This window comes from Corvus brachyrhynchos, unplaced genomic scaffold, assembly GCF_000691975.1.
Source record: "Corvus brachyrhynchos isolate BGI_N302 unplaced genomic scaffold, ASM69197v1 scaffold149, whole genome shotgun sequence".
Taxonomy (NCBI): Eukaryota; Metazoa; Chordata; class Aves; order Passeriformes; family Corvidae; genus Corvus; species Corvus brachyrhynchos.
The window spans coordinates 440,751-468,570 of NW_008240021.1; the positions used below are offsets into that span (position 1 = coordinate 440,751).

At 48.0% G+C, this 27,820-nt stretch overlaps 1 protein-coding gene across 1 annotated transcript in view; it reads right to left on the reverse strand.

The window, feature by feature from the left end:
- Window positions 1-20,869, reverse strand: part of ITSN1 (intersectin 1) — a 77,177-nt gene extending 56,308 nt beyond the window's left edge. Inside the window, 14 exon segments of the mRNA XM_017743337.1 lie at window position 1; window positions 4-64; window positions 909-1,171; window positions 2,541-2,656; window positions 3,502-3,639; window positions 5,758-5,821; window positions 6,506-6,606; window positions 8,587-8,680; window positions 9,254-9,430; window positions 10,958-11,118; window positions 17,352-17,415; window positions 18,068-18,160; window positions 19,395-19,454; window positions 20,658-20,869. The exon segment at window position 1 is cut by the window's left edge and continues 85 nt beyond it. Coding sequence (XP_017598826.1) covers window position 1; window positions 4-64; window positions 909-1,171; window positions 2,541-2,656; window positions 3,502-3,639; window positions 5,758-5,821; window positions 6,506-6,606; window positions 8,587-8,680; window positions 9,254-9,430; window positions 10,958-11,118; window positions 17,352-17,415; window positions 18,068-18,160; window positions 19,395-19,422 — 1,361 coding nt within the window. The 5' untranslated portion in view covers window positions 19,423-19,454; window positions 20,658-20,869.
- Between the last annotated feature and the right edge of the window lie 6,951 nt (window positions 20,870-27,820).

Here is a 27,820-nt window from a genome sequence, read left to right on the forward strand (position 1 = left end):
GCTCCTGCCGCCGGTTGCGCTCCCACTCCAGCTGCCTCTGCCTCTCCAGCTCCCGTTTGGCAGCCTGAAGCATTCAAAAATAAGTATCTGTAATTTCTGATATTCATATGCTACTATTCAATTTAAACATTGGTATAATCTGGGAGCTGCTCTGGGCCTCTGCACACACAAATTGCTCAGTGGTTGCAGTGCTTCCCTGCACAGCAGAGGTGACTGAACAGAAAATCCCTCTGTTTTCCTGTTTTCCAAGATCCAGTTTGCTCATTTAACTCATATTAGGACTTGGAGAACTCTCCAGGACATATTCAAATCCCTTTCCAACCTCCAACATTAGACCTTCTGCAGCTTTGCAGAGAACAGCCACGTGCTTCTGTGCTGAACTCATCATTGTTTAGCAGTGGGAGAAAATAAGAGCTTTTTGGGTTAACCAGGGTGTGTTTCCTTTATCAAATTAAAGGCCAGGTTGCATGGTGCTACCTGGTCTGGTGAATGTTATCACGGCCAATGGCAGGGGGTTGGAACTGGAGGATATTTAAGGTCCATTCCAACCCAAACCATTCTGGGACTCTATGAAATTCATGCAACCCTGGAAAATCACGAATGCCAGAATTTTTTCTTCGTTCGTTCATGCACCTCTTAACATCAAATATAATAATAATAATAATAATAACTTTCAAAGAAGTGAGAAGTCAGGAGCATGTTGTCCCAGATGCCAGTGTCTCACCCATTCATTTCACACGACAAATGAAGCAGTAACTGCCTCTTCCTTGCCTTTAACACGCCAGAAATTTCAGTTCCTGCTTTAAATGTTTGCTCGCCAACCCTGACAGCAACACATGGAGTGCCCAGCTCACACCTGGATCCCCCAAAGCCAGGGCACAGCCCCTCCCTGTGCTCCCCTGCGTCACCTCTCTCCTCTCGATCTCTTTCCTCCTCTCCTCCTCCCGCTGCCGCTCCAGCTCCCGCTGTTTCTCCAGCTGTTTCTCCAGCTCCAGCTGCCGCTTGCGCTCCTGCTCCTGCCGCTCGCGCTCCTTCCTCTCCTGCTCGGCCCTCTCAAGCTGGGCCAGCCGCTCCTGCTCCTTGCGCTGCTGCTCCAGGAGCGCCTGCCTGCGCTTCTCCAGCTCCAGGTTGCCCCGCTCAAAGTTCTCCCGCTTCTTGTCTTCAAATGTCACTTTGTGCACAGTAATAGGGGGCAAAAAGGACAATTAAACTCTGCCACTGACTTGGAAACAAAGAAATCCATATAAATCCAAATGAACCCCTAGCAAAGTGCAACAGGCTTCCAGCAGGAGAGGATGCAGCTCCCCTCTAGGGAAAACTGGGCTCCACAGGCCAGCCTGGGGTTTAGCATTAGCACTGACATTGCTGATCCCCTCAAACCCACATCCTCAGCAAACCAAGGAGGGAATTTCCACTCCCGTTCCTCAGGCCTCCAGCTTTCTCCACAAAGCTCAGCAAGTGGGGATAATTTAGACAAACCATTCTCCAGCTGATCCTCTGTGAGGACACGGATCTGGAATTCCTCTGTACACTGGATAATAGCAGCAGTCCAAGAGCCAAGACTTCCATTAGTGCAGGGCAAAGAACTCAGCTGCTGGCATCATCAAAAAGCCATTATGCAAGTGACCAGAACTTATTTAAAGTTGCTGTTCTCATTAGATTACTCATTACTGTCAGGAAAAGACATGGTTTAGGTTCTTGAGCAGCTGAGCCCAGTAAGTCCGGATTCCTGCAGATCCACAGCCTCACCACTTACTGTCCTAAAAAAACGGCCTCACTTCCAGCACAGCTTCCCCGACATCCCTCTGCAGTCCAGGGATCATCCTTCCTTCCCCTGTTCCTCACTCCTCGGCCCCTCCCTCCAAACGATTCTTCCACTTCACCTTCTGTTCCTTTTCATACTCTCTGTGTCCCCTTCCCACTGCCCAAAGTCCAGACTTCTCTCCCTTGTATGGCCAACATGGACATATTTGGGATGCAAGGCCAGGGAGAGCCCACATTTCCTTCCAAGTGTGCACACTTGGTTGGACACATTGGCCTGACACCTGCTGACCCAGCTGAATTCTTGTCTTTTCAAGTTTGTCCCCCTCCCCAGCTGCCAATTCCCATTTCCTTTAGTTCTTTTCCTGGAACTGCTGAAATCACAAAGCCCCACACTGTTACACAGACTCCAAGGAAATGGGTCTCTGTGGGCATAGTGGGATCTTCCACAGAGCACCTCAGCCAAGCTTTGCTCCACCTAAGCCAGAGGATGAAGGCAGCAGGAATTTTTCCTCTCAATCCTGTGCCAGGGCTGGAAAGGGCTGCATGTGTGGGGAGTGCAGGAGATGAGGAGCCTGAAGGCTCTTCCCATCTCCAGTGTCAGCAACCCCAAGGATCAGGCACCAGTCAGGAATGAGCCAGACCCAGCAGTGTCTTGGTTGTGCCTCTGGCCTGTCCCAAACCACTCTCAGTAGCCCATGTAACCTCTCAGGCTGTGACCTGATGGCAACATCCCAGTGGGAGCAGCACACTAAATATCCCTGTTTTCCCTTGCTCACCTGGTAATTTCTTTTCCAGTTGCTGCTGTTCTTCTTCCAGTGCTGGTTCTTCTGGTAACCTTTGGTCTACAGACACCGAACTGGCAGCAGAAATCCCACTGCCAGAGCGGACTCTTCTGCCAAGGAAACGGGAATGGCAGGTGCTTAACACAACCCAGGCCTGCCCAAATTATTTATGATTTAATGATGAGATCAAATTAAATGCAATGATGTCATGTTTAATGGTACTTAATGTTCATTCAGTGTTGCCCAGAGGGTCTCACTCAGGCATTGCCTCAGGAGAACAGGATTTTCCAGGATCCCAGCAGTTCCCTGGTGAGCTGAGAAACCCAGTCCCAAGTTCTCCATGCAGATTCCAGATGGGTTCAACCCTGTCCCCAAGTTTTCTCACCCAGGAAGAGATTTTTCCGCAACCACTGTGGGTTTGGGGAAATGCTGACTTAAACTACAGCAAAAATTGCAAAGACAGAGAAAGAGCTCAGTATAGTCAAGCTAAAGCAAGATCCCAGGTGGAATACACAAAAACTGGGAATCTTCAGGAGGATATCTGAAGAACATGGTATGCAAACATTTATTTCCATTGCTGTTACTGTCTTCCCATCTATTTCTCCACAAAAAAAGTGAAATGGAGCAAGAGAAGTGATGAGTGGCCCCACTGGTCCTAGACCCAGCTGTACCAAAAGAGGTCTGGATGTGGCACAGTGCAAATCCATAAAAGGTTTGAAATTCCAATACATTCCAATTGCTCTACAGGAGTATAAGCCTGAACCTAAATCTAGATTTCTACGGGCAGACTGAGAAAGTTTTGGAAGGTGTGCAGCATGAACATCCACCCAAACGCTGTTCTTACAGGGCAAAAGGTGCAGGGTCTCTGCTCAGTGTCCTGTACTTGGCACTCACAGAACCTTCCCAAATGAAATACAAAACTGAGGAGTGGGATTCCCAAGGGATGAGCAGCTACCTGAATGAAGGTGGGATGTACTCTGGAGGCAGCGCAGGTGGCAGTGGCTGACCAGACATCGCTACATCAATGAGGTGCATAGCCAGGATAAATTCCTCAGCTGTCAGCTTCCCATCTTGATCAATGTCAGAGAGATTCCTTGTTAAAGGGAAGGGACAAAGCAAGGAAATGATTAAATATTAAAAATCACTGTTCAAAGGCATTGTTTCAACATATACAGTTCCAAATTCATTCACTTTTTTCACTATTATTTCCACACTACTTTGCTTTTTCAGAACAAATGAAAAGCAAACCCCAAATGCTTCCCTATTTCCCACATTTCTCATGGCTGTCTGCCTTAAGTCCAGCCTTGCAGCCATGACTCGTCCTTCACCTGCACTGAGTGCTGCCAGGAGCACGCGCCAGACAAGGAACTTTAACCAGTGGAGTTCTCTTGAACACCTCCTGAACACCCAAAAGAACCAGCTCAGATGTTTGGCAGAACTTTTAGGTTTGGTCTCCTTCCTCCCTAGAGGCTCCTATCTCACATTCCAGAGCACCCACTGGCAGTGAAATCAAAGCCATTGATGTTCTAGTCCTGACAAGCACAAACCCACACGGGCATTGTGCACATATTAAAAATTATGGAGTGGTGTCTCTGGATGGCCCCAAAGCAGAGCTCCAACAGAGGCACAAATGCTTAATTCCTGTTAAGGTGGTGTTGGACAAAATTAACAGCCAGGGACAGCAGCCAGGGAGCGGCTGGAGCTGGGCCAGGGCAGGGTTAGGTTGGATTTTAGGGAGAGGTTCTTCCCCCAGAGGCTGCTGGGCACTGCCCAGGCTCCCCAGGGAATGGGCACGGCCCCGAGGCTGCCAGAGCTCCAGGAGCGTTTGGACAGCGCTGCCCGGGCTGCCCAGGCTGGGGGTGCTGGGGGGTCTGGGCAGGGCCAGGGGTGGGACTGGCTGATCCCTGTGGGTCCCTTCCAGCCCAGGATTTGTTTCTCCAGCATGCTGCACTCTAATCATGCAGGAAAATCACCCATGATACTGTGAAAATCAAAGGGAAATAAGTGATAAATTCTTTTGATATCCCAAGGCACAGGACTCTGTCAATGGGATTTAAATGTGGGAGACAATCACTGCCTCACTTGATCCACACCTGTGTCACTGAAGTCCTCAGGCTGGAGCACAGAACAAGCCAGGAGACTGAGAATGTGCCGTGCAAAGAAATCTTATCAGCTGGGTCCACACCTGGGTTAGGAACTCCCAGGACAGGCTGAGCATCAACTCTCCCCTTTGTGTGCCTGAGTGAGGGATTTCAGCCCCAGCACAGGCTGACAAACCCTGCCCCAGACAGCAGCAACCACAGAGCAGGGCTCAGGAAAGGGCCAACAAGAGCTGCAACATCCCTTCCTTATCTCAGTGGCCTGGCAGTTGTGAATGTCCCCAGCTGAGCGAGTCCTGTTTGCAGCTCCTGGAGAGAGCTGGTGGCAGCTGCCTGCCCACACCACCACCCCAAGGCTGGCAAAAGCAGAGCACTTCTTGGTTAATCATCTGCTGGGGGACTAGGCTGATTTAATTTCATCCCTTTCTTTGGAAACAGAGAAGGAAAGAGTGGTTTTTAATTTATAACACAAATCCCAGTGCTTTGCAAAGAGAACAAGTGCAGCTGAATGGCCTTGTCAAAGTGACTGCAGCACTGCCATCCTCACACTGAGCCCCTGGGCCAGCTCCAATGCTTCTCAAGCAAACATTCCTAAAGGATAGAAGTTAATTAGGAACAACTTTCCATGGAGCAATAAAAACATAATAAAGTTAGGCAAACAACAAGTTGGTAGGCGAAGGGGAAGCTGAGACAAATCCTTAAAAAATCCATTATTGTAAAGGTCTGTAACTCCAGCCCCTGGGAAATCAGCCCTCCCAAACTCATGGAAAAGGCAGAGAAACCCCAAAGAAAGTGTGGTTTGGGTTAAGTCTCCTGTTCTACTGCCTGTGCACAGGTAAGTGGAAGGCACAGGATGCTGAACATCTGCTCTGCCTAAAAACCCAGCATTGAACCCCAACTTCCAAACCACCACACAAAAGATGCTCCTGGTACTCTTGTGGAATAATACCAATAAAGGCACAGAAGTGCAGGTTTTGTTTATAAAGTTACACATGACAAAGAGCAATGTGTGATTTATCAGTGAGACTGGAAATGGAGAAAACTGCCCAGATTCCAGTGCAGAGGTTTCAGAAGAGTTTGTGTTTTGATGGAAATGGAAACATTTATTTTACCATATTGTAGCCAGCTGAGCCTGGGGTAAACTTGACTGCATGAGAATCGTTCTCGCTTGGGGACCTAAAAGGGAAACAAATATTAACAAAATAAGCAAGAGATGTGACCAGCAGGAACCTGGCTCCCCCAAATAACCATGAAATAACTCTTCCCTTCTGCACAACAACCACAGAAGCCCGGACTGGGTTGGGCTGGGAGGGACCTCAAAGCCCACCCAGTGCCACCCCTGCCATGGGCAGGGACACCTCCCACTGTCCCAGGCTGCTCCAAGCCCCAATGTCCAGCCTGGCCTTGGGCACTGCCAGGGATCCAGGGGCAGCCACAGCTGCTCTGGGCAACCAAACCACTCAGGTTAAAACCCAAGAAAGCTCTAAACCACAAAGAGATGCACCAGAACTGATAAAATCAAGCCAGGGGACCAGTCTAGTCTCTCCCTGGAAGTGGACACTGCTTTTAGCAGTGGGTGAACGAAGCACTGGAAATGGCTGCACAAGTTTTCACAGAACCCACTGTGCCCTTCTCCAGAAACATTTCCCAAGGTCAACTTTGCAGAAAATAAAGGAAAGATGGTGATAAAATGATCCCAGCTATGATGAATGTTTGTTTCTAAACAAGAGCATTAAGCACTTGGGAGATTCAAACAGAAAAACACTGATGAGTCTCTTACTTTGTGAACAACATCCTCAGTGGCATTAAATTGGCCTCTTACAGCTCGAAACAAGGAGACAACAGAAGCTGTTCCAGTACCTGTCAAGTGTCCACTCATGGTTTTGTCGTGGCTGGTGAAGAGCTGCCGGTACTTGAGCCGTGAGGACTGAGGCACAGCCCACTCTGCCACGGCAGGAGCACTGCAAGGACAGCAGGGAGACCACGGATAATTGGAAATTTCATCTCATGAAGGTAATGGCAACAATCACAGAGTCATAAAATCACAGAAGGGTTTGGGCTGGAGGGACCTTGAAGCCCACCCAGTGCCACCCCTGGGCACCCTGTGCCAGGGCCTGCCCCCTCACAAGAGGCTGAAGTGCTGCACTGAAATCAAGTTTTATGCCTGAAATTGTTCTTTTCCCCAATTTTGCTGTGAGGGTGGGGAGGTACTGAGGTGTCCCAGAGCAGCTGGGGCTGCCCCTGGATCCCTGGCAGTGCCCAAGGCCAGGCTGGACATTGGGGCTTGGAGCAGCCTGGGACAGTGGGAGGTTTCCCTGCCATGGCAGGGGTGGCACTGGGTGGGCTTCAAGGTCCCTCCCAACCCAAACCTTTTCATGATTCCATGATCTAATATTCCCTGCTATTTCTGAAACCACCATGGGTTTGACCTCTTGTTTGCAAACATTTATCATCATTCAGTCTCTTGGAAGGTGTTTTTTTTCCTAAGAGTTTTGCTTTTTTCTTTACTGGCAGAGAATGAAGCAACTTAAACTGTTCAGAGGAACTACAAGCTTTTACCTAAACATGTACCAGGAAATGCAGAATAACATCCCATTTTACTCTGTCTTTAACTGGTTCTTTTAGTCAAATAATTCATAAGCTAAATGAAAACAAATGTAAAATATACTGAAAATGTAGAAAAGAAGGTGTGGAAAAGCCACATTTGAATGTAAAGTTTCTCATAATGGAATTCAAGTGAGGAATGTAATATTCACAGTTTTAATTCATTCCCATAACAGGTTGAGTTGATTTGTAGCTGATTTCCCAGGCTGAGAAGTCCTAATTCTGAAAAACAAGGAGCAGAGTTTTTCTGTCTTCAGGTGCATTCAAACTTTGTCCTTTCTTTGACCTTATAAACCATTCTTACATGACAAGACACAAACTAGTATCTCTCTTTTTGATTTCCCAACTCTTGGGCTTTAATAATATCCCTTCATGGGAGCAAAGCAAAAACAAGCTGCCCCTTCAGTAATGAAATAAAAAAGGCTTAATATTGAATTTTTACCCACAGGAATTCCTCCTCATTTTTGCTGGATTTGGGGGTTCCCCACATTAAGTTTACTCCTGTATCATACCTAAATTCTACCAGAGCATCCCTACTCTGCTCCTGGCAGGTTTTGATTACAGAGAGAAAATGAATTGTTTTGAAAGGCTTTTATTTCTATTTGCCAATAATGAGTAGTGTCACTTATCTAACAGCAGGGCAATAGACAAGCCAGCAGAAGAAGTGGAAATAAACCAAGCAATAATTGTGTCCCAAGCCATTCCCCTCTTGCATAAAAACCTGTGCCACGGATCTGAGAGAGATGATTTATAAAAGACTTTGGGAAATCCCTCTCCTACCTCCTCAAAGGAAGTTTTAGTTTTTTAGATCCACTTTCTTAAACCAGAGTAAACCCCTTTTTGCCCAACCACGCATTTTTCTAGGGCTTGGAATAATCTAGAAGCCCTTTAAGTGATTTTTCATGCAGAACATGAAGAAAACAGAAGAAACAGTGATGTGGAGGGCATTTAAAATATGAGACCTATTAAATATTTTGCTTTTAGGAACCACCCTGGAGTTGCTAATTTTAAATAACATATTACTTGTCTTGTTTTCACAGTACCAGGAGTGTCTGTGCATGATGCAGGTTATGTTTACAGAAGCAAACGCTGTTCTAAAAATTAAGGGAAGACAGTCTCAGCACTGTTAGTAGTTGATGGTTTTATTTCCAGGATTCCCTGCTCCTGGAGCATTCCCTGTAAAGCCACAGCACTCCACAAAATGCTGAAGTGGTACCTGTGCAGGAATTGATTTCTGCCAGAACTATTATTTCAGACAAGCACTTTGTGAAAGGGAAGGAGTTTTTGCAACCCTGGGGACCCAACCCCCCGGCTGCCCCTCCGTGCCCCAGCCCCACCTGGCCACGTCGAAGGATTGTGCCTTCTGCAGCTTTGCATTGAGCTGTGCTCCCGGCCCGGAGCGGCTGAAGGAAGAACTCTTTGGCAAAGTGGCTGGGAAGAGAGAAAACAGGGATTTATTGCTATTCACAGTGAAACTGGGCAATTCCCATGACATTCATTCAGCTCCTACATCAAGTACAGGCACTGAGGGGCTGAAGGGAACTCTTTAACAATATAAAGATCAGAGAGTCCAGCAGGACAGGGGGAAACACAAGGGCACTTCCCTCATGTCTTTTTACTTCCACAGCTTTATGGAAACCCTGTTGATACCAAATTATATTTTGATAAATGTTAGAAACCATATGTAGTTCAGTATTAAAGCCACCCTAACAAACAGCAGTACTTCAGTAGCTATAAAGAGACAGGAGAGGCCCAATTTCCAAGCAACAGTTTCCTGGCAAGGTCATTCCTCCAAGTGCTGTTTTATTTTCTCACCACGAGGGACTCCTGCGGGAGGCCATGTCCACATTCCTTCTTTTAGCTCTTCTCCAAGTGTGCCAAGTGGGCTAAGGCAAAGCACAGTCCTTCCCCAAAGGCATCACTCGGAGTGGCTAATTCCACGTGTCCCAAGGAAATGGCAGGGGAGCTGTTAGGAGCAGGAGACAGAGAGTGAGAGCAGCGTACCGGGGTGAGCGAAAGCAGGCAGGGGCTGGATGACAGCAGGAGCTCCGTTAGCCAGGGGAGGGACGGCTGCAGGGACAGAGGACACCAGAGGGGGGGACATCCCCACAACTGGGATGGATGCCATGGGCACCGGGGCCACAGTGGTGAGGGATGGCATGTTGGCAATGCCCCCGAGACCTACGGGCGAGAAAAGCACAGGTTGGTTGTGACGCACACCCGAGACGCCGCCCGCAGGGGCTGCACAGTCACAGACACCTCCGTGGGAGCTCCCACACCCCTGGGACAGCCCTCCCAGCCCAGGGCAGCGCCAGCATGGCACAGGAACGGGACACAGGGCACAGGGACAGCCCCACACCTGCCACAGGGACTGCCCCAAACAGTCCAGCAGCATCTGCTAAGAAAGGAATCGCGTGCCTTGAACTGAGTGAGGAGCAGCACTGGCAGCCCCAGGCAGGGGTGAACCTCCAGGCTGGCACAGAAGCTGCGGGATTAGTGCTCCAGCCTTTTGTTGGGATGAGACAGGGCAAAGCTAATGGGGAGAGCACAGGAATGAGAGGCTGAGGGGTAAGCACAGTTGCAGGGAACCAGGGAGGTTAAGGAGGGCCAGTGGTGCCAGGGGAAGAACGAGGGTGTGCAAACAGCTCACGTCAATCTACAGGGAATAAAAACAAGGGAATCACGGATTTGGCTGGGGTTTGTGGGAGGTTCATTTTATTTTGCCTTTTCTCACTTAACCCTGTATTTGCTCTGTCCAGTTTCACTGTTTTCTTCCAAAGAATTTCATTTCTGACAGTAAAACTTGTGGGGGGTACAGTGGATCAAACCACACTGCTGCAAGCAGTTCATCAAAGGCCCTGCTCCCTTTCCTCAGGATATCTAGATGGCATGCTGGGCAGGAATTCCTCCCTGGAGGGTGGGCAGGCCCTGGCACAGGGTGCCCAGAGCAGCTGGGGCTGCCCCTGGATCCCTGGCAGTGCCCAAGGCCAGGCTGGACACTGGGGCTTGGAGCAGCCTGGGACAGTGGGAGGTGTCCCTGCCCATGGCAGGGGTGGCACTGGATGGACTTTAAAGTCCCTTCCATTCCAAACCATTCTGTGATTCCATAATTCTCAGGCATCAATAGCGTTGAGTCACAGAAAAGACTAAACCAGAAAGGGAAAGAACCTCTCACGACAGGACCAAGGTGTCAAACATGAGGTTCACCTTCATTTAGTTATTTTCCTTTCCCCATCCCATCTTCTCTACTCTTTTCCTAGAAATGATAACGACTGGCAATACTTCACCCCAAGCAGCTGTTCAACTCCTACCAAAGCAGCACTGCTCATCAAAGCAGAAGGTGCAGGGATTGTAAAAACTCAGGAGAAACAGAGCTGATCTTGCCAAAGCTGGAGATCCAGTAATGCCCACAGCTTAAACCAAAACTCCGGCCCTTTGGAATGCACTAGCCCTACTACCTGAGCCAGGTTTTGTTTGGAGCAGTGCAAACGTGAAGCAAACAGGAGCTCAGCTCAGGTTGCTCAGCAGGGCCGGGGTAGAAGCCCAGTGCAATCTGTCTCGGTGCACATGCAACATCTGGGTTTCAGTCCACAGGCTTTTAGAAGCACGTTTTCCTAAAATTTTCTTGGAGAAACTGCAAAATGACAGTGGAATTGCTGCAGTCCCAGGTAACAATGAGGAAAACAGGGAGGAAAACAGGGATCTTACCAAATCCTGGGGCACCGGGCAGGGCGAGGGGCGGCTGCTTCATGACGGGCGGCAGCGTGGCTGGGAGCTGGTAACCCTGGAGCTTCAGTTTGATGAGTTTCATAGCTATGGAAAACTCCAATGGATCCATCCTCCCATCATTGTTCATGTCAGCTAGAGCCCTGCAAGACACACCATTTTCACAGTCACACTCTGGAATTAGGAACTTCAGGCCCTGCCCGAGGAGCAGGCTCACACAGGTATGGATATCCAAGGCTGATGAAGGGGCTGGAGCCCCAGGAGCGGCTGAGGGAGCTGGAAAGGGGCTCAGGCTGGAGCAAAGGAGGCTCAGGGGGGACCTTGTGGCTCTGCACAAGTCCCTGACAGGAGGGGGCAGCCGGGGGGGTCGGGCTCTGCTGCCAGGGAACAGGGACAGGAGGAGAGGGAACGGCCTCAGGCTGGGCCAGGGGAGGTTTAGGATTGGTATCAGGAAAAATTCCTTCAGATAAATAGGCCTTGGGAAGAGCTGCCCAGGGAGGTTTGGAGTGCCCATCCCTGGAGGTGTCCCAGGAAGGGCTGGAGGTGGCACTCAGTGCTCTGGGCTGGGGACAAGGTGGGCATCGGGCACAGCTGGGCCTGGCTGGGCTGGGAGGGCTTTTCCAGCCTCAGGGATTCTGGGATTCTCACTAATTTTCACCCAAAATTATGCCAGGCTAAAAATAAGACACTATTTAAACTTAGAGCTCCTCAATTTCTTTCCTGGGGTGGTTAATAAATAATTTTTAAGTTGCTTTTCTACTCTTGGAGGAGTAACAGCAAAGCATCCAGAGAAGGACAAATGTAGCCGTACAAAAACTTTGCAAAATCCCACCAATGAAAGCACAGGGTCCTCAAACAGCACCACAGAGAAGCAAATCACTGACTTTGCAAATCTGTCCTTCAGCTACACTTAAAATAAAACATTCTTTAAATCTGTGACTCCCCTCAGCACCGCTCCATCTGCGAGTGTGCAAATGTGTTTTCAATTAAACAATAGCACTCAAGATGAAACATTGAGCCTAGGCCTTGAATAGGCTTTCAGGGAAAGGAGTCTGACTTAAACAGTCTGCTTTTTGTTCCTTCCCTTGCTAGTTAAGAAAACCCAGCTCAGCAGGGAATAGGGGTGGGAGCTTGTGGGGAGAGAAGCAGGAAGAAGAGTGTCAGTTCCTGCCACTGCACACCAAAAACCCCCAGAGTAAACACACATAAATAACAGAATTAGCTGTAAACTTACTTTTAAACATTGTCCTTATTTCTTTGTGTTTGTTTGAAGAATTAAGTACAGATTTCAGCACTGGAATAACACAGACTTTGAAGTTCATGCATTTATTATTTATATGTCATGGGTGTGCCAACACAAAGGCCCTGGGCAGTGTGGCTGAACCAGAGCTTCATTTTGGAACAAATCCCTCTCAAAGAAAGTTTTTGTGCAACTTGATGGAAAGGTATCCCAAAAGTACCCCAGTGAATTGACAGCTGTTTATAACTGATACACAAGGAGACAGCCAGGTAAAGGCAGTGGCAAAATGAAATCATCCCACTCCAAAAAAACACCCCCCGAAACTTGAAAACCTCCACAGAGGCAGATCCCAGCAGGGACTGGCACAGGTTTAGATCCCCAACAGCATCAGAGACACTCCAAACCTCTCCAGTACTCCTAAGAAAAGATTTTCAGTGGTGTAGCTGCCTTAAACCATCAGTTCTGATGTCATGGGGCTAAATAACAGAAATTAAAATCTGGGAGCAGCATTTCTTTCTCCAGAAAGTCTGGAGAGGAAACTGAGACTTAGATACTGATATCCTTAAAATTATGTGCTGCACCCATGCCTGAAAGATGCTGAATCACAAAACTCCAGACTGGTTTGAGCTGGGAGGGACCTCAAAGCCCATCCAGTGCCACCCCTGCCATGGCAGGGACACCTCCCACTGTGCCAGGCTGCTCCAAGCCCCAATGTCCAGCCTGGCCTTGGGCACTGCCAGGGATCCAGGGGCAGCCCCAGCTGCTCTGGGCACCCTGTGCCAGGGCCTGCCCACCCTCCCAGGGAACAATTCCTGCCCAATCTCCCATCCAGCCCTGCCCTCTGGCACTGGGAAGCCATTCCCTGGCTCCTGGCCCTCCATGCCTTGTCCCCAGTCCCTCTGCAGCTCTCCTGGAGCCCCTTTAGGCCCTGCAAGGGGCTCTGAGCTCTCCCTGGATCCTCCTCTTCTCCAGGTGAACACCCCCAGTTCCCCCAGCCTGTCCCATAATAGTCTTACCAGTGGCTTCTACACCTGCAAATACTTTGATTTATAAGACATAAACCTTTCTATTTATAAGCACAGACAGACCCTCAGTGGGTTCTATCCACAGCCAGGAAAATGCAGGAAGAGTAAAGATCACCCTGTAGGAACCTTGATTCTCCAGGCACCCTTTCCCACTGGGACACAGCAAATCTTTGCATTCTACATGGGAAAACATGAACTGCCCCGTGATCAGAAACTGATGTGCACCAGTGTCATGCTCTCATTGAACTCCGATCCACATCAGCAGCTGTAGCTTTTCATTCAACATCTGACCTTCTGTGAACTCATTTACTCTACACCAACAGCTTCACTATTGAAATTACCAGCACAAATTTCAGTGCAAAGAGTTCTCTGCACCCCCCCAGAATTTCTCCAGTTTTATACCATGGAAAGAAAAAGCAGCTTTTGTATGACAGAATCTTCCTGCAAAAATAGGACACATTCTCATTTCTAGTTGCAGGAGTTGGTGTCAGGCTGCTGGATTTTACTGTGCTGCTTTGGAATAAACAGCACCTGAAATGCAGGGAGGGCCTGACAGGAAATACCAACTAATTTCACTAATTTCTGCTCCTAATGAAATTGGGAAAATGTGGTGTCCTGTATTTGCTTCATTTGTGGTCTGGCCGGAACCAGTGCAGAGTAAATGGATTAAACACTGACTAAATATTTATTATCTTTTATAGACCAGGCTTGTGTCTGTATCTAATGACAAGAGCTGCAGTGAGCTCAGCACCACCCCAGGGCTCAGGTGCTGACAAATCCCTTCCCCATGGATCTTTTCCTCCTCCTTTCTCTCATCTTTTCTGCAGAATGAAAAGCCAGCTTGATTACTTTTGCATTTATGAGGTGCAGAAACTGAACATGGGCAGTTTTCCCATCAAATATGCTGTAATTAGCACACAAACCATCTATCCATGAAACCAGCACCGTGTTAAACCAAGGAATCTCTGTGCAGTTCCCAAATCTGGACTGATTTAGCTGGACATTCCCATACTGCATTACACAGTCCCAGACTGTGTTACAAGCTCAGCCATGAGCAGTGAGCAGCAATCAGGTCTCTGGCCTCAGTCACGCCATCAATGCCTGTGCAGGAAGTCACAGCTCCCAGAATTACCCCTGCTTTTGCCCACCCTTGGACACAGATTTAGGAAGGCTGGGAGGGAAGCAGATGTCAGGAACAGGGAAGTCACCCAGTGCCTCTGTCCTGACAAAATAAGTAACTCCAAATACATGGAGAACACCTGGCAGTGATTATTTCAGTTCTCGTTTCATTCCAGAGGGCCAGGCCACACAGGAGATGCTCTTTGAGACCCCCATTCCTCAGGGCTCTAAAGAGAGGCAAATTATTCTGCTTAAGCACAGTTATCTCCCAAGCCACTGCAGGCCCAGCTCAAAGCCTCATTAGAGGCTTCTTAATTGATCACCAGCCTGGAGGAGTCTGGAGCTGGTAAAGTGTAGAACAACACAGAAGCTTTCGTGGCAGACCATAATACTTCACTCCTTTGCTCACTGAGGTCCCAGAGACTTTTCTTTCCTTGAATGAGGAGTACAAGGGACACAGGAATTCTCAATGCTGCTGTTCTGAAGGACTGTGAATTCTGGGGAAGCTTTTATGAGCACAGAAATGAGGGATTGATCAGATTTATTCCTTGTGTCCCTCCAGCTGTGAGGGATCCTTTAGGAAACACAGGCCAGGCTTTTCTCACATTATTACAATCAGCTGCAGTTAAAATCAGTAGAATGATCAAGAATAGGAAAACACTTCCAAAACACAACACTCAGACATCCATACAGACACTTCCTTACGGACTCCCCTGGATCCCTGGCAGTGCCCAAGGCCAGGCTGGACATTGGGGCTTGGAGCAGCCTGGCACAGTGGGAGGTGTCCCTGCCATGGCAGGGGTGGCACTGGGTGGGCTTTAAAGTCTCTCCCAACCCAAATCATCCTGGGATTCTGGGATTTCTCAGATCAGAAAATTAATTTCAGAGTTTTACAAGCTGCTCCAACTCAGAATTACAACTTTCCTTCCTTAAGGACTCCTGTACCTGCCCTTCCCTCCCAGTAACAATCAAATGCTACCTACAAAAACCCCAACCCAGCTATTCCATGAGTAAATACTGATGGAAGAGCACTTTTCTGCAGCTCCTATCTGTCAGAGATTTTGGGCTCATTACTCCAGAACTCCCACCCTAAAGTACTCAAGGATCTGTATAAAGATTTTTACTTAAATATTTACTTCTCTTAATTCAGAGATGACTGAAAAAATAAGAGAGACAGAGAGAAAGGAATGTCTATGAGCTGCTTTATGATTTAGAAAGGCAGCTTGAATAAGTTTTAGTTCAGCTTCATTAACAAAAATGTGCAGGTCTTGTCTCTATGACAACTCCAAAGGGAGTGGAATGATTCCCTTCCTCTCAAGAGCCTGGAAAACTGAATAATTCAGAGAGGAAGAGATCCTTAGTCAGACTGTTTACAACTGTTTGGTTTTGTTAACACCTATTTAAAGCCAATGCCTATGGAAGATTTTTGGAGAAAGGATGTCTTGTTTAAGACAAAACTTCTTTCCTTGCTTAATTCAGAGGCAAGAGAAGTTCCAAAGGGACATTTTAACACTCACTGAGTCTTCAGTAAATAAGACAACCACTCCAGCTTCGGTATTTGTAAGATGAAGATAATTAGAAAAGAAAATAAGCTCTGTATTTAAAAGCCATGTAGGTCTGGGCATGCAGATTTTCAAAGCAATAAAATAATTCTCCTCTTTCTCCAATTAGAGCAAAATTCTGCCTTTAACAGTCCTTACTGCACCAGAAAGTTTTTGTAATGGCACTGAACTCCCTGTCAAATAGCTCACAGAGGAAAAGGTAACAGATTTCTCCAAAGTTCTCCATCCCTCTGCTGCTTTACCAATTTAGAATGAAAACCAGTTTTAATTCTCTCTATCAAGCACCAAAATGTGTGTTGGTAGGAATATTATTAATGCAAATCATGAATAATCATAGAATCACGGAATGGATTGGGTTGGGAGGCCCATCCAGTGCCAGCCCTGCCATGGCAGGGACACCTCCCACTGTCCCAGGCTGCTCCAAGCCCCAATGTCCAGCCTGGCCTTGGGCACTGCCAGGGATCCAGGGGCAGCCCCAGCTGCTCTGGGCACCCTGTGCCAGGGCCTGCCCACCCTGCCAGGGAACAATTCCTGCCCAATCTCCCATCCAGCCCTGCCCTCTGGCACTGGGAAGCCATTCCCTGGCTCCTGGCCCTCCACACACAGGTCCAGGTCTGGCAGGGTCAAAGAATTTGGAGCAGAAGCACCTTCATTCCTGCAGGAAAATCCAGCAGTGTAGGAATGTCTGTGCTGTGTAACAGGCAGCAGATTTGGATCTGGCTGAACTCACCAAGGAATGACAAAAATTTCCAGCTTCCAAGCTTTGACTCCACTGGAAACAGTCTATGTCAATCTTCATTTTTGTAACAAATACTCCAGGTCTTGCCTATGCTCTCCCATTAACAGATTTTTAACACTAATTACTGTGCTGAGCAACTGTATTAGTCCAGCTTTAATAAAGCTGAAAGCATTTAGCAATTTGCAATGAGGGTTTGAAACTGCCAACTTCAAGAATGCCATTTGCTGGGACAGCCCAGGGGCCATCGACCTCCTGCCCACCTGGGGACACCTGGGCACCCCTGGGCTCCTGTCCAGGTGCTGTCACCAGCACTCCCAGGGCCTTTCCCAGCTTTCCAGCCCCTCTTTCCCAAGACTGGAGTGTTCCACGGGGCTGTGGTGACCCCAGGGCAGGACCCAGCACTTGCCCTTGTTGACCCTCACCCCACTGACCACAGCCCATGGCTCCAGCCTGTCAGATCCCCCTGCAGAGCTCTCTGCCCTCCAGCACAGCCACACCCACCCAGCCAGGACAGCCTGGCACTGTCGAGGAACTGCCTGAGGGAGCCCTGATCCAGATCCCCCACAAACACACTGAGCAGGCCTGGCCCCAACCCCGAGCCTGAGGAGCCCAGGAGAGCCCAGCCCCAGTTGCATTCAGCCCTACCCCAGTGTGTCCCACAAACACCCCTGTATCCCACCTCCACACTCACCATATCTGTGCTAGCACTGGCTGAGGTAACCCAGATTGGAAAAAAAAGTTCCTGGCTTGATCACCTGTAAAATAAATAGGACATGGCTTCAGCTACAGCTCCAAACAGCTGGCAGAGGAATGGGGAATCAGGAGGCAAAAAATATCTGCAACAGAAGCCCAACCCATTCCATGACCGGTGATCATGTACAAAGCACTAAGAAAATTCAATGTAACAAAACAGTAACAAAGAGGAGGCCTCCTATTGCCTTTGAGACCAAACTTTGACGAAACTTTAGAAGGATGTGCAATTCCTTGATTTGGAGCTTTGCTTCCCACTGCTTCAATCAGTTTTGCATTTAGATCTTCCCAAGAGGTCAACCATGCTGATGTCAGTGCTTTACAAACTGAATTTCTAAACCCGATTTCAGTTAAATTGACACACCTTTATTTAATCAGACCTTTCATTCATCACAGTTTCAGTGTGGTGGGCTGACCCCAGGCACAGACAAAGAACCCATCACTCCCTTCCCTTCCGCAGCAGGATGGGGAAGAGAAAATACCAGAAAATAACAGAAAAGTTGGGGCTGATGTGGCAAGGCATTTGAACAAAATAAGAAATACCTGTTCAAATTTTCTAATTCTTATGCCCATATGTCTCCCAGGCAGCTCTGTCTGTTTAGGCTCACCAGTTAATATTTAACTAAACAAAATTAAAAGTGAAAACTGTTTGTTTACCAGTGATAAATCCAGCTGTTGGTTTCAGACTATGGAACTGTTGGTCATGTTTTGCTCTCTCCTCCACAGTAATAGCCCAGATATCCAGGTTGCCTGGTTCAAAAGAAATGGAGAAATGACATAAAGAAACATTACCTAAAAACCACCCTCCTTTGATATCTGACTGCAATTATATCATTCTGGGCCTCTGCAAACAACCCAAGGGTGGGAGCTCACTGGCCCCCCAGAGCACACACAGAGCTGAAATTCCCGTGCCTTTACCTGCAAAGGCACCTCATTCCTCCCCAATACCCCGCCCAACCCTGCCCAGAGAAAAGCCCTGAACAGCTGCAACCTTTATGTGGAACCAGAGCAGTTACTCTGATTCAGCACTGACATTTATCTTTGTAATCCTTCTGCAGATCAGCTGCAAAACTGAACTCCCAAATGTATTCCCAGGATCTGAAGGGGCCTACAAGGAAGAGGGACTGCTCATCAGGAACTGAGTGACAGGACAAGCACAGATGGAAAATCTTTGTCTTCAGACTGGAAGAGGGGAAATTTGGGTGAGTTATACAGAAGAAATCCTTCCCTGGGAGGGTGGGCAGGCCCTGGCACAGGGTGCCCAGAGCAGCTGGGGCTGCCCCTGGATCCCTGGCAGTGCCCAAGGCCAGGCTGGACATTGGGGCTTGGAGCAGCCTGGCACAGTGGGAGGTGTCCCTGCCATGGCAGGGGTGGCACTGGATGGGCTTCAAGGTCCCTCCCAACCCAATCCCTTCTGGGATTCTGTGATTTCATGTGAATAGCAAAAATACTGTCCCAACTGCACTGCCAGGGCCCATCCTGGATTTTTCACTGCAGTTACAGATGCTGCAACTTCCCCTGGTGTAAATGAAGAGCTAAAAATGTGTCACTTTTGTTCTAATCTAAACATGAGTGATGGGAAAACAAGGAAAAAAACTGGAAGAGGTAACACCCAAAGGCATCTGCTGGACCTTTCAGCAATTAAAAAGTCCAGGAACTCTGAAAGGGAAAAGCATCTGCACTTCTCCAGTACAAGTGGAGCAGAATGAGGTGGTGCCCCACTGGCAGGGGCTGAGTGGCCTGGATGTGCCCTGCAGGGACAGAGTGTGGGGCTGGAAGGGATCAATACAGGACACAGCGATCCTGCCCTGCTGTGCTGTGGGCTGAGAGGTGTCTGCAAAGCCATCACAAATCAGAGAAATTCTCAGCTCAGAGAGATGCACTCTGCACAAATACTTCCCTGTAGAAAACTCTCGGAAAGGAACACATCTATGCCAAGTTTTTGCACATAGGAACAGTTCAGAACACACCAGAAACCACTTACCCCCAAAAGGTGTTGGAAACTGAGCCATGGTTCTGTCACTTTTAGCTTGTTAATAGATGCCTGGAGAAAAAAAAATAATAAAGAGATATTCAAACACAGTATCTTCCATTTTCCATATATTTTCTGTCTGATTAATTACAGAAAAAATACAGAAAAAAAAAAAAAAAGAAAAAAAACAGGAATGTATCAATACTTCCCACACCAACTGTGACTTACAGAACTCAGTGTCTCATTTTTGCACTTCCCTGTGCATGCATGAGGGCATCTTCCTACCAGGAAACAGCTACCTTTCAGTTCTGCTTTAAGAATGGCCTCAAAACCAGCCTTTATTTATAAATCAGTGATGGAGGGAAGGACAGAGCTCACTCAGAACCCAGGGATGCTGCTCCAGGCTCCATGACTTTCCTGAATGTTACAATCCCTGCTCTGCTTAGGAGGGAAACTGGTTCCATTTCCAACTGTTGAAACCCAACATTGTCAGCAATCTGGTTTTTATTGCTGACAGAAAATGCACTGCCCTGCTCAGTGTCCCTTTGTTGAAACCAAATACATTATAAAGATTAAACTCCATTTCCAGGCTGCTTTACCCCCAGCCCAGCTCCAGATCTGAGGAGCACCAAGTGCCCAAGGTGCCGTTGGAGTCGGGGAGAGCCTCCAGGAGAGCACCACTGGCTCTGCAAACAAAGCAACTACACAGGCTCCAAATTTAATCTGGACAGAGAAAAGGAAAAACATTTTTCTTGCTGCACACAAAGCCTGACATGAGCTGCCTGAGCCAAGGAACAATGACCAGCACCGGAGCCGCACAACAATGAGCGACGGCCTCTTGTCCTGCGAGATTCCACTCGTGTCTTCCAGGCAACAGCAGAAAGGCAAAGGGAACAGAATCAGAAGGAGAACAATTTAGGCTGCTTGAACAGCAGCAGAAATTTATCAATATCCCCAAGAAAAGGCATTCACTTGCACCAACAATTTCCTTTTGTCTGAATTCCTGTTTGCTCCCCTCCCCATCCCCCTTTCACACTTCCCACATTCTCTTCTGGCTTCCAACTTGGGAACCTCCTCTGCATCCCCTCCCCAGATGTCCCTGAACAAACCCCTGGTGCTTTTACCAGCCAGGCTCCTCAGCAGTTGGAATTTAGGGAATGATGGACACAATCCTGATTCTTTTTCCTCGTAATTTGGCCAAGCACGTGACTCCAAATGCTTGTCCCCAAGGCCAGGGAATGCAGCTGGTGCTGCTCTGTGCACAGCAAGTGTTACCTCCAAAGTTTCAAATTCCAGGCACCAGGATCCAGAGTGTTCAGAACGAGCTCCCTGAGGTGTGGGGCTCTCCCAAAAGTATTCCTGAAGTGCTGAAAGATCAGCACTTTTATCTTTGCCTATGTTTTCTTATTGTACTCTGCTGCGGGCAAGAACTCTGCGATGCCGCTGGGTTTTGTGACTGCAAGGAAACCCTGAGGAAAAAATAAAAGGAAAAAAAAAAAGGAGGAAAAAAGGAGGGGAGAAGGAGGAGGAAAAAAGGAGGAAAAAGTAAAAACAAAAAACCCAAAACAACCCCCCCAACCAAACAAAAAAAAACCAAAACCAAACCAACAACAAAAAATAAACAAAAATAAACAAGAAACAAAAACAAACAAAACCAAAACCCAACCAAACAAAACCAAAAACCAAGCAAACAAAGAACTCCCCAAAAAAAGCCAACCCAAAACAGGAAAAACCAAAAGCAGAACTCCCTGAAGTGCCTCCTCTCACAGCCCGGGCAGTTTCCATATTATCTTTTCCTTTTTATCACAAGGGGAACCAGCAGAGCATTTACAGTGCTCAGCCCTTCAGGGAAGATCCTCCTCCACAGACTGCCAAGATTCCAAAAGAATTGACTCCCCTTTACCTTGAACAGAGGAGGAAGAGGAGAGGGAGTGGGAAGTCTGAATACCAGCCCCATGCTGGATGCCAAGGAAAGCAGAAACTATTCCAAAGAACTTCCAGAGGGGGAGAAAAAAGAGAAGAAAGAGAGAAAAAATACAAAGCCAGATGAAATAACGATGGGGGAATGGAGAGAAGGAGCAGAAAACTGTGTTTAAATTTGAGACACTGAAACCCAAATCAAAATCAACTGCAGACAGAGAAACAACGGGAATCAAACTGAGGGAAAGACAAATCTCCCTTACTGGAATATGCTGGAGTTTGTTGTTTATTGCTGATGGTCACCCAAGCTCCATAACCACAGGTTTCATTTTGCGTGACTGAGGAGGTGACAGCAGGGGCCCCAACTCTGTCTCCCAAAGGCTGGACCAGATGGTCTTTCGAGGTCCATCCTGACCACAGTTGTTCTGTGATTCTATTTTCGGGGTTGAAGAGCTCAGGGATGGAGACCAGGTATTATTTATCCCCAAAAACATGTGGTACAGCTGTTACATTATAAATTATCATATATATGTATTGTAAAGCACAAAAAATAGCACAGAATCCCAGGATCCCTGAGGCTGGAAAAGCCCTCCCAGCCCAGCCAGGCCCAGCTGTGCCCAATGCCCACCTTGTCCCCAGCCCAGAGCACTGAGTGCCACCTCCAGCCCTTCCTGGGACACCTCCAGGGATGGGCACTCCAAACCTCCCTGGGCAGCTCTTTCCAAGGCCTGAGCTCCCTTTCCATGGGGATATCCACCCTGAGCCTCTCCTGGCCCATCCTGAGGCCGTTCCCTCTCCTCCTGTCCCTGTCCCCTGGCAGCAGAGCCCGACCCCCCCGGCTGCCCCCTCCTGTCAGGGACTTGTGCAGAGCCACAAGGTCCCCCCTGAGCCTCCTTTGCTCCAGCCTGAGCCCCTTTCCCAGCTCCCTCAGCCGCTCCTGGGGCTCCAGCCCCTTCCCAGCTCCCTTCCCTGCCCTGGACATGCTCAGCCCCTCCAGGTCTCTATTGCAGTGAAGATCAGAACTGACATCTCAATTTCCAACCTTATTTTGCAATAGTAACCAGTTGTTTAGATGTGCATTCCACATTCTCCACTCTCTACCAGTTCCCCAGCAGCACTGACTCCACTCCTGTGCCTTCCTTGTCTCTCCCAGCATCCCCAAGAAAGAACCCATAGTGGGATAAAACAAAAATCGTGAAGGAACCAACTGCCCAGACAGCTGCCAGAAACCTGGGCTGGATAAGCTGAGCTCTGTGCCATCCCTTCCCTTCAGGAAAGCTGTGATTTCACTCCAAGTACTCATATCCGTATTTGTAGGAACTTACAAATTTCAGCTTTGAACTCTAACAAATTCAACTGACATTGACCAACAAGTTCAAAAATGATTCAAACAGGAAGAAGGGGAGATGATAAGAGGAACCACAACTGCACCGTCAGTCAATCGCACACAGTTCCCTTGGGAAGCCAGCCCACAACTCCCACCATCAGCAAAATCATGCCAGCAAGGAAATGTGACCAACAGTCAGACCATCAAAGGGTTCATTTTGCACAAGAGTCAGAAGATGCAACAGATACTTTGGCCTGCTTCTAGAGAGCACAACGAGGAACACTGAGCTACTCACCTGTGCCTGTCACAAAAGAGCTTAAGCCATTGCTGCTCTGGGATTTGCCAAATCAATCCAACATTAAACACCTCCTTCCAACACAAATCCCTTCATCCCTAAAGAATAGCAATCCACATCTCATCCACAGAGTATAAACCACTGAACACTGGGATCAGTCACGAGTTCTGTACTTACCAACCCTCCAGAAAAGGCAAACGTTCCAGCTTTCCAATTCCCAGTGTTGTGCCAACAGCAGCCATCCCACAGGCCCCACCAAGGTCAGAGGATCCCTGAGGCTGGAAAAGCCCTCCCAGCCCAGCCAGGCCCAGCTGTGCCCCATGCCCACCTTGTCCCCAGCCCAGAGCACTGAGTGCCACCTCCAGCCCTTCCTGGGACACCTCCAGGGATGGGCACTCCAAACCTCCCTGGGCAGCTCTTCCCAAGGCCTGAGCTCCCTTTCCATGGGGAAATTCCTGCTGCTGTCCCCCCTGAGCCTGCCCTGGCCCAGCCTGAGGCCGTTCCCTCTCCTCCTGTCCCTGTTCCCTGGCAGCAGAGCCCGACCCCCCCGGCTGCCCCCTCCTGTCAGGTCTGGGGCACTGGAGCATGTTGGTGCTCCCGGTCAGGGAGAGCAGTGTGACAGATCAATGACATTCCAGGAGATCAATAATTTGAATGCCCACAGGACCATTCCGCAGATCTCTGTGTGATTTCCTTCTGCTTGGGGTTATTGGCCTGTGCTGTTCCGGGCAGGCAGAAAGGACCCTGTTGTGAGAGTTGTTCCAATTGCACTGAACATCTCCTGTGCTCAGGGGCTTGACCTGTGTGTCACCTGGGAGGTGGAAAGCTCAAAAAGTCTGGGAGTGCAATCACAGAAGCATGGAATGGTTTGGGTTGGGATTTAAAGCCCATCCAGTGCCACCCCTTGCCATGGACAGGGACACCTTTCCCTAGAGGAAACCCTCCTGCCTTCCACAACCTCCCCAGCCACGGTTTTCCATGCAGTTCAGAGCACAAGGAGCCTTTCCCCATGCCTGACCCGGGGGATGATGAGATGTCCCCCTGGCACAGGGATGGAAAGCATACAACAAACATCAGGACCGAGGCACTCCAACAGCACCACTTTTATATTATGTACAAATGGAACTTCCATCACTACACAATTATCTTCACACACACAGAGTGTTAAAACAGACATTCATGAGAAACATTTGCTTACCCCCAGCTCTGAGTGAGGGAGGAAAGGCCCTGCTCAGCCAGCTCAGCTGTCAGGGCTCCCTCTCTCTTCCACCTTATACTGCTGTTGCTAAGCCCAGAAATATTCAAATTCTTGATCCTTACTGCAGATTATTTCTTCTCATAAACCAATACTCTATACACAAGCAGTGCTTGTATTTATATAACTTATAAAAAACAAGGAGGGTCAAACCCTAACCCTAAAACTTGTTCATATAAAACTGAACCACATAGAGACCAACCCCATATATATAAATCCTAGATCATATCTAAGTACTGATGTTGAAAGTTTTTACCTCGAAAAAATAAGCAGGTTGAAAATAACTCCAGTAAAAACATTTATTCATAGGAGTCAGACATGCATGAAAATCCCTTTCACAATGTATTATACATCGACTTTAAAAACACAGCTTAGAACTTTATTAGAGTTTCTATTTAAAGTTATCTGTGCTCTGCTGAGACCATGTTTACAGAGACAACTGCAATAAAGCCACAGGACGTATAAATTAAGAATAATTGAGCTATTTCAGTGTTGTGTGTCTTTATACAAACACATTTTACACAAAAAAGACCCTATTTTTGTTTTCCCTAAACTGCAACACAGCATTTCTATTCCTAAACAATTTCTCATGAGATAATTCTTGATTTGAATGCCAAAATTAATTCCTGAGGCCATTTATCAGTCACCTTCCTCCTCCTACAGGAAAAAAAAAAAAGAGACAAACCCAACCAGATAAAGTCCCCACATCCTCCAAGAATTCCAAATGACAACAAAATCCCTCCAAGCAGGACATCAGATGAGAGTGTCCCATGCTGACAGCAGGGTTTGGAGTTTGCAGGTGTTCCATGGGAACGACCAGGATCAAGTCAAGGCACTCCAGAGTTTTAGCAAAACCTGGTAATTTTGGATCAATGTTGGCAAACAAAAGCAGTTTGAGCCATTAAGGGAATTCTAATCCTTGCTCTTTGGAGATCAGATTTTAACACAGTCACCAGCCTGCAAAACTTTTTCGGGTTTCTGCTCCTTACAGGAATCACTGGGAAAGTAAAAACCTTCACAAATGTCAAGTCCTGCCATTTCTTCTACTTTGTGCCAAGCACCCAGATGAGATTAACAAAACAACTCCCCACTGCAGATCACCACCACCGGTGGCAATGATCAAACTGCTGAGGAGTCACTTCTGTATTCCAGAATCATGGAATGGTTTGGGTTGGGGGGGACTTTAAAGATCATCTGCCTGACAGGAGGGGGCAGCCGGGGGGGGTCGGGCTCTGCTGCCAGGGACCAGGGACAGGAGGAGAGGGAACGGCCCAGGGAGGTTTGGAGTGCCCATCCCTGGAGGTGTCCCAGGAAGGGCTGGAGGTGGCACTCAGTGCTCTGGGCTGGGGACAAGGTGGGCATCGGGCACAGCTGGGCCTGGCTGGGCTGGGAGGGCTTTTCCAGCCTCAGGGATCCTGGGATCTCTCACACATGGGCTTGTTTTAATCCTGACAGCATTCCCCCAGTAATTCCAGTCCCAACTGAACTGTGACTGGATTACAGCACCCTTTTCAAGAGGTGACTGACACTTATTTTAGAAGATTTAACACAGTGAAAAGCCAGTGCATCACTCAACTGTTTCTAAACCCCTTATTAAGAAATAAAGTAAGTATCTTGTTTTATTTTCAGTTTAATAGTTGTTGGCTGACATTAACTTCAAGAATGATCCAGAAAGCAGGACAAGGAGATGCAGGATGCCCCTGCTGGATGCGAGTGTTGTGTGCCCTTGGACCTCCAAGTCTGTTCTGTTTGACAGCCCCTCTCAGCTGGGGCTCCTCTCGAGGTGGAACAGCCCCAGCCCCCTCAGCCTTTCCTGGGCAGGTAGATGCTCCAGGCCCGTCCTCATCTCTGCTGGATCTGGTCTGGGAGCTCAGCAAGCACCAGCCCAACTACAGAATAAATTATTACGTGGCTTTTTTCAGATTATCCCTTTCCTTATTCCTACATCAACTCTCAGACCTATTCCACCCACCTCGGGCCACCTCCTATAGCGAGGGGGACACTGCTGCAGCACATCCAAATCAAGAAGATCATGGAAATATCCCAGGAAGTGGCTGATAAACTTCTTTCCTCCCTTTCCTACAGATGCCCATGATACAACTCTGCAGGACCTCCCATGTTTCAACCCAGCCTGATGTTTTTAAAGGAATTAGGGAAGCCAAAGGAATAGGTCAGAGCCATCATATCCATCTTGGACAGTAATGGTGGCCTTCCAGCCAAATTTAATCACTTGTAGGCCTGACCTAATCCCACCTAGCTACGCTGTGAAAGTCCACATGCTTGTCTCAACTTTAGAGCTGATCCTTTGAAATGGGGACACTGTAAAAAAAGAAAAAGAAAATCGGCTGTTCTTGAGATGTTTCACTTCACCTTCTCTCCCTCTGCCACTAAGTAACAGCTCTGCTGGGGGAAGGGTAGGAAGGAAGGAAAAGCCCTGAGTCAGCACAAGTGTTGAGTCAGGAGAGTTCAGGATGTGCACTTCCATTCCCTTTGCCTTCCTCTGAGGCAAAAGCAGCAGATAAAAGGTCTGGTAGGGCAGGGAGAAGCTGCAGCTGGTGATGAAAGCAAAGGCTCTGTCCTTGGAAGGACTCATGGAGGTCACTCTGTGCCCTGCAAGCAGCTGCTCTCCTGAACTCTCCGTTACATAAGTGCAGGGCTCTGCTGGGGCAGATTTGGGAAGCAGATTTTCAAACAGTCATTTAATAGGAGAATCATTCAGCGTCTACCAAGCCTTATCAGCATCTCAGTAGCTGTGTCAGCCCACGTCACCACTGCCTGAGGCAGCTCCTATCTCCCACCCAAGGACATTTTGCTCTGAATTTCTTCCAAGCTCTGTCTTCCAAAATTTTGCAGGACACAAGGAGCTCTTCAGATGCAAGAACAGACTTAAATTGTGGCATTTAGACCAGGATTTCTGTTATGCATCTTCCTTCTGGTCACACTTAGCCCTATTGCTCCAGCACCAGTTGATCACAGGTGGCCAACAGGAGAAGGTGTCCAACAGGCAAGAAACAGCAGCTTTATAGGGAAGAAATGCAAATGCTGGAGGAACTGACAGTGAAACTTCCTGGGCTGTTTTTCACAGGGACATGACAGGCCCTTGGGCATTTGGAAAATCAAGGGATTTCTTTACACTACAAAGGGGGCTGAGCAGGCACCAGTTCATAGGGAAGGTCAGGGACCCTCTCACATGGTCAAGCGTGCAGAGGCTGCATAAAGCTTAAACAAGGAATTAAACATGCTAAAGCCCCATTGCTAGAGCTCCTGTCTCCTATTTAAAATATCCTTAAGCACACTCTAAGGAAATTAAGCAAAAAAGGCTTCACTGCATGAGATGAGGAATATCCCAAAGCAAGGGTTTCCTGTTTCCAGGTTCCAGGAGATCAATTCCCTTCAAAATGCCTAGAACCAGTTTTCAAACAAGAGCAAAACCATCCCAGGTGCGACCACAAAACCAGGCAAATGACACATGCAATGGGATAAGGGAAAGAACAAACAGTTTGCAAGATAAAATGCAACATGTAGATACATATAGAACATATGTAAATATACACATACATTTTTAAAAGGCACAATCCACCTAAAAATCCTATTTCTATATTAAATAGAATTATTAATTGACTGCAATACATTTGAATGGC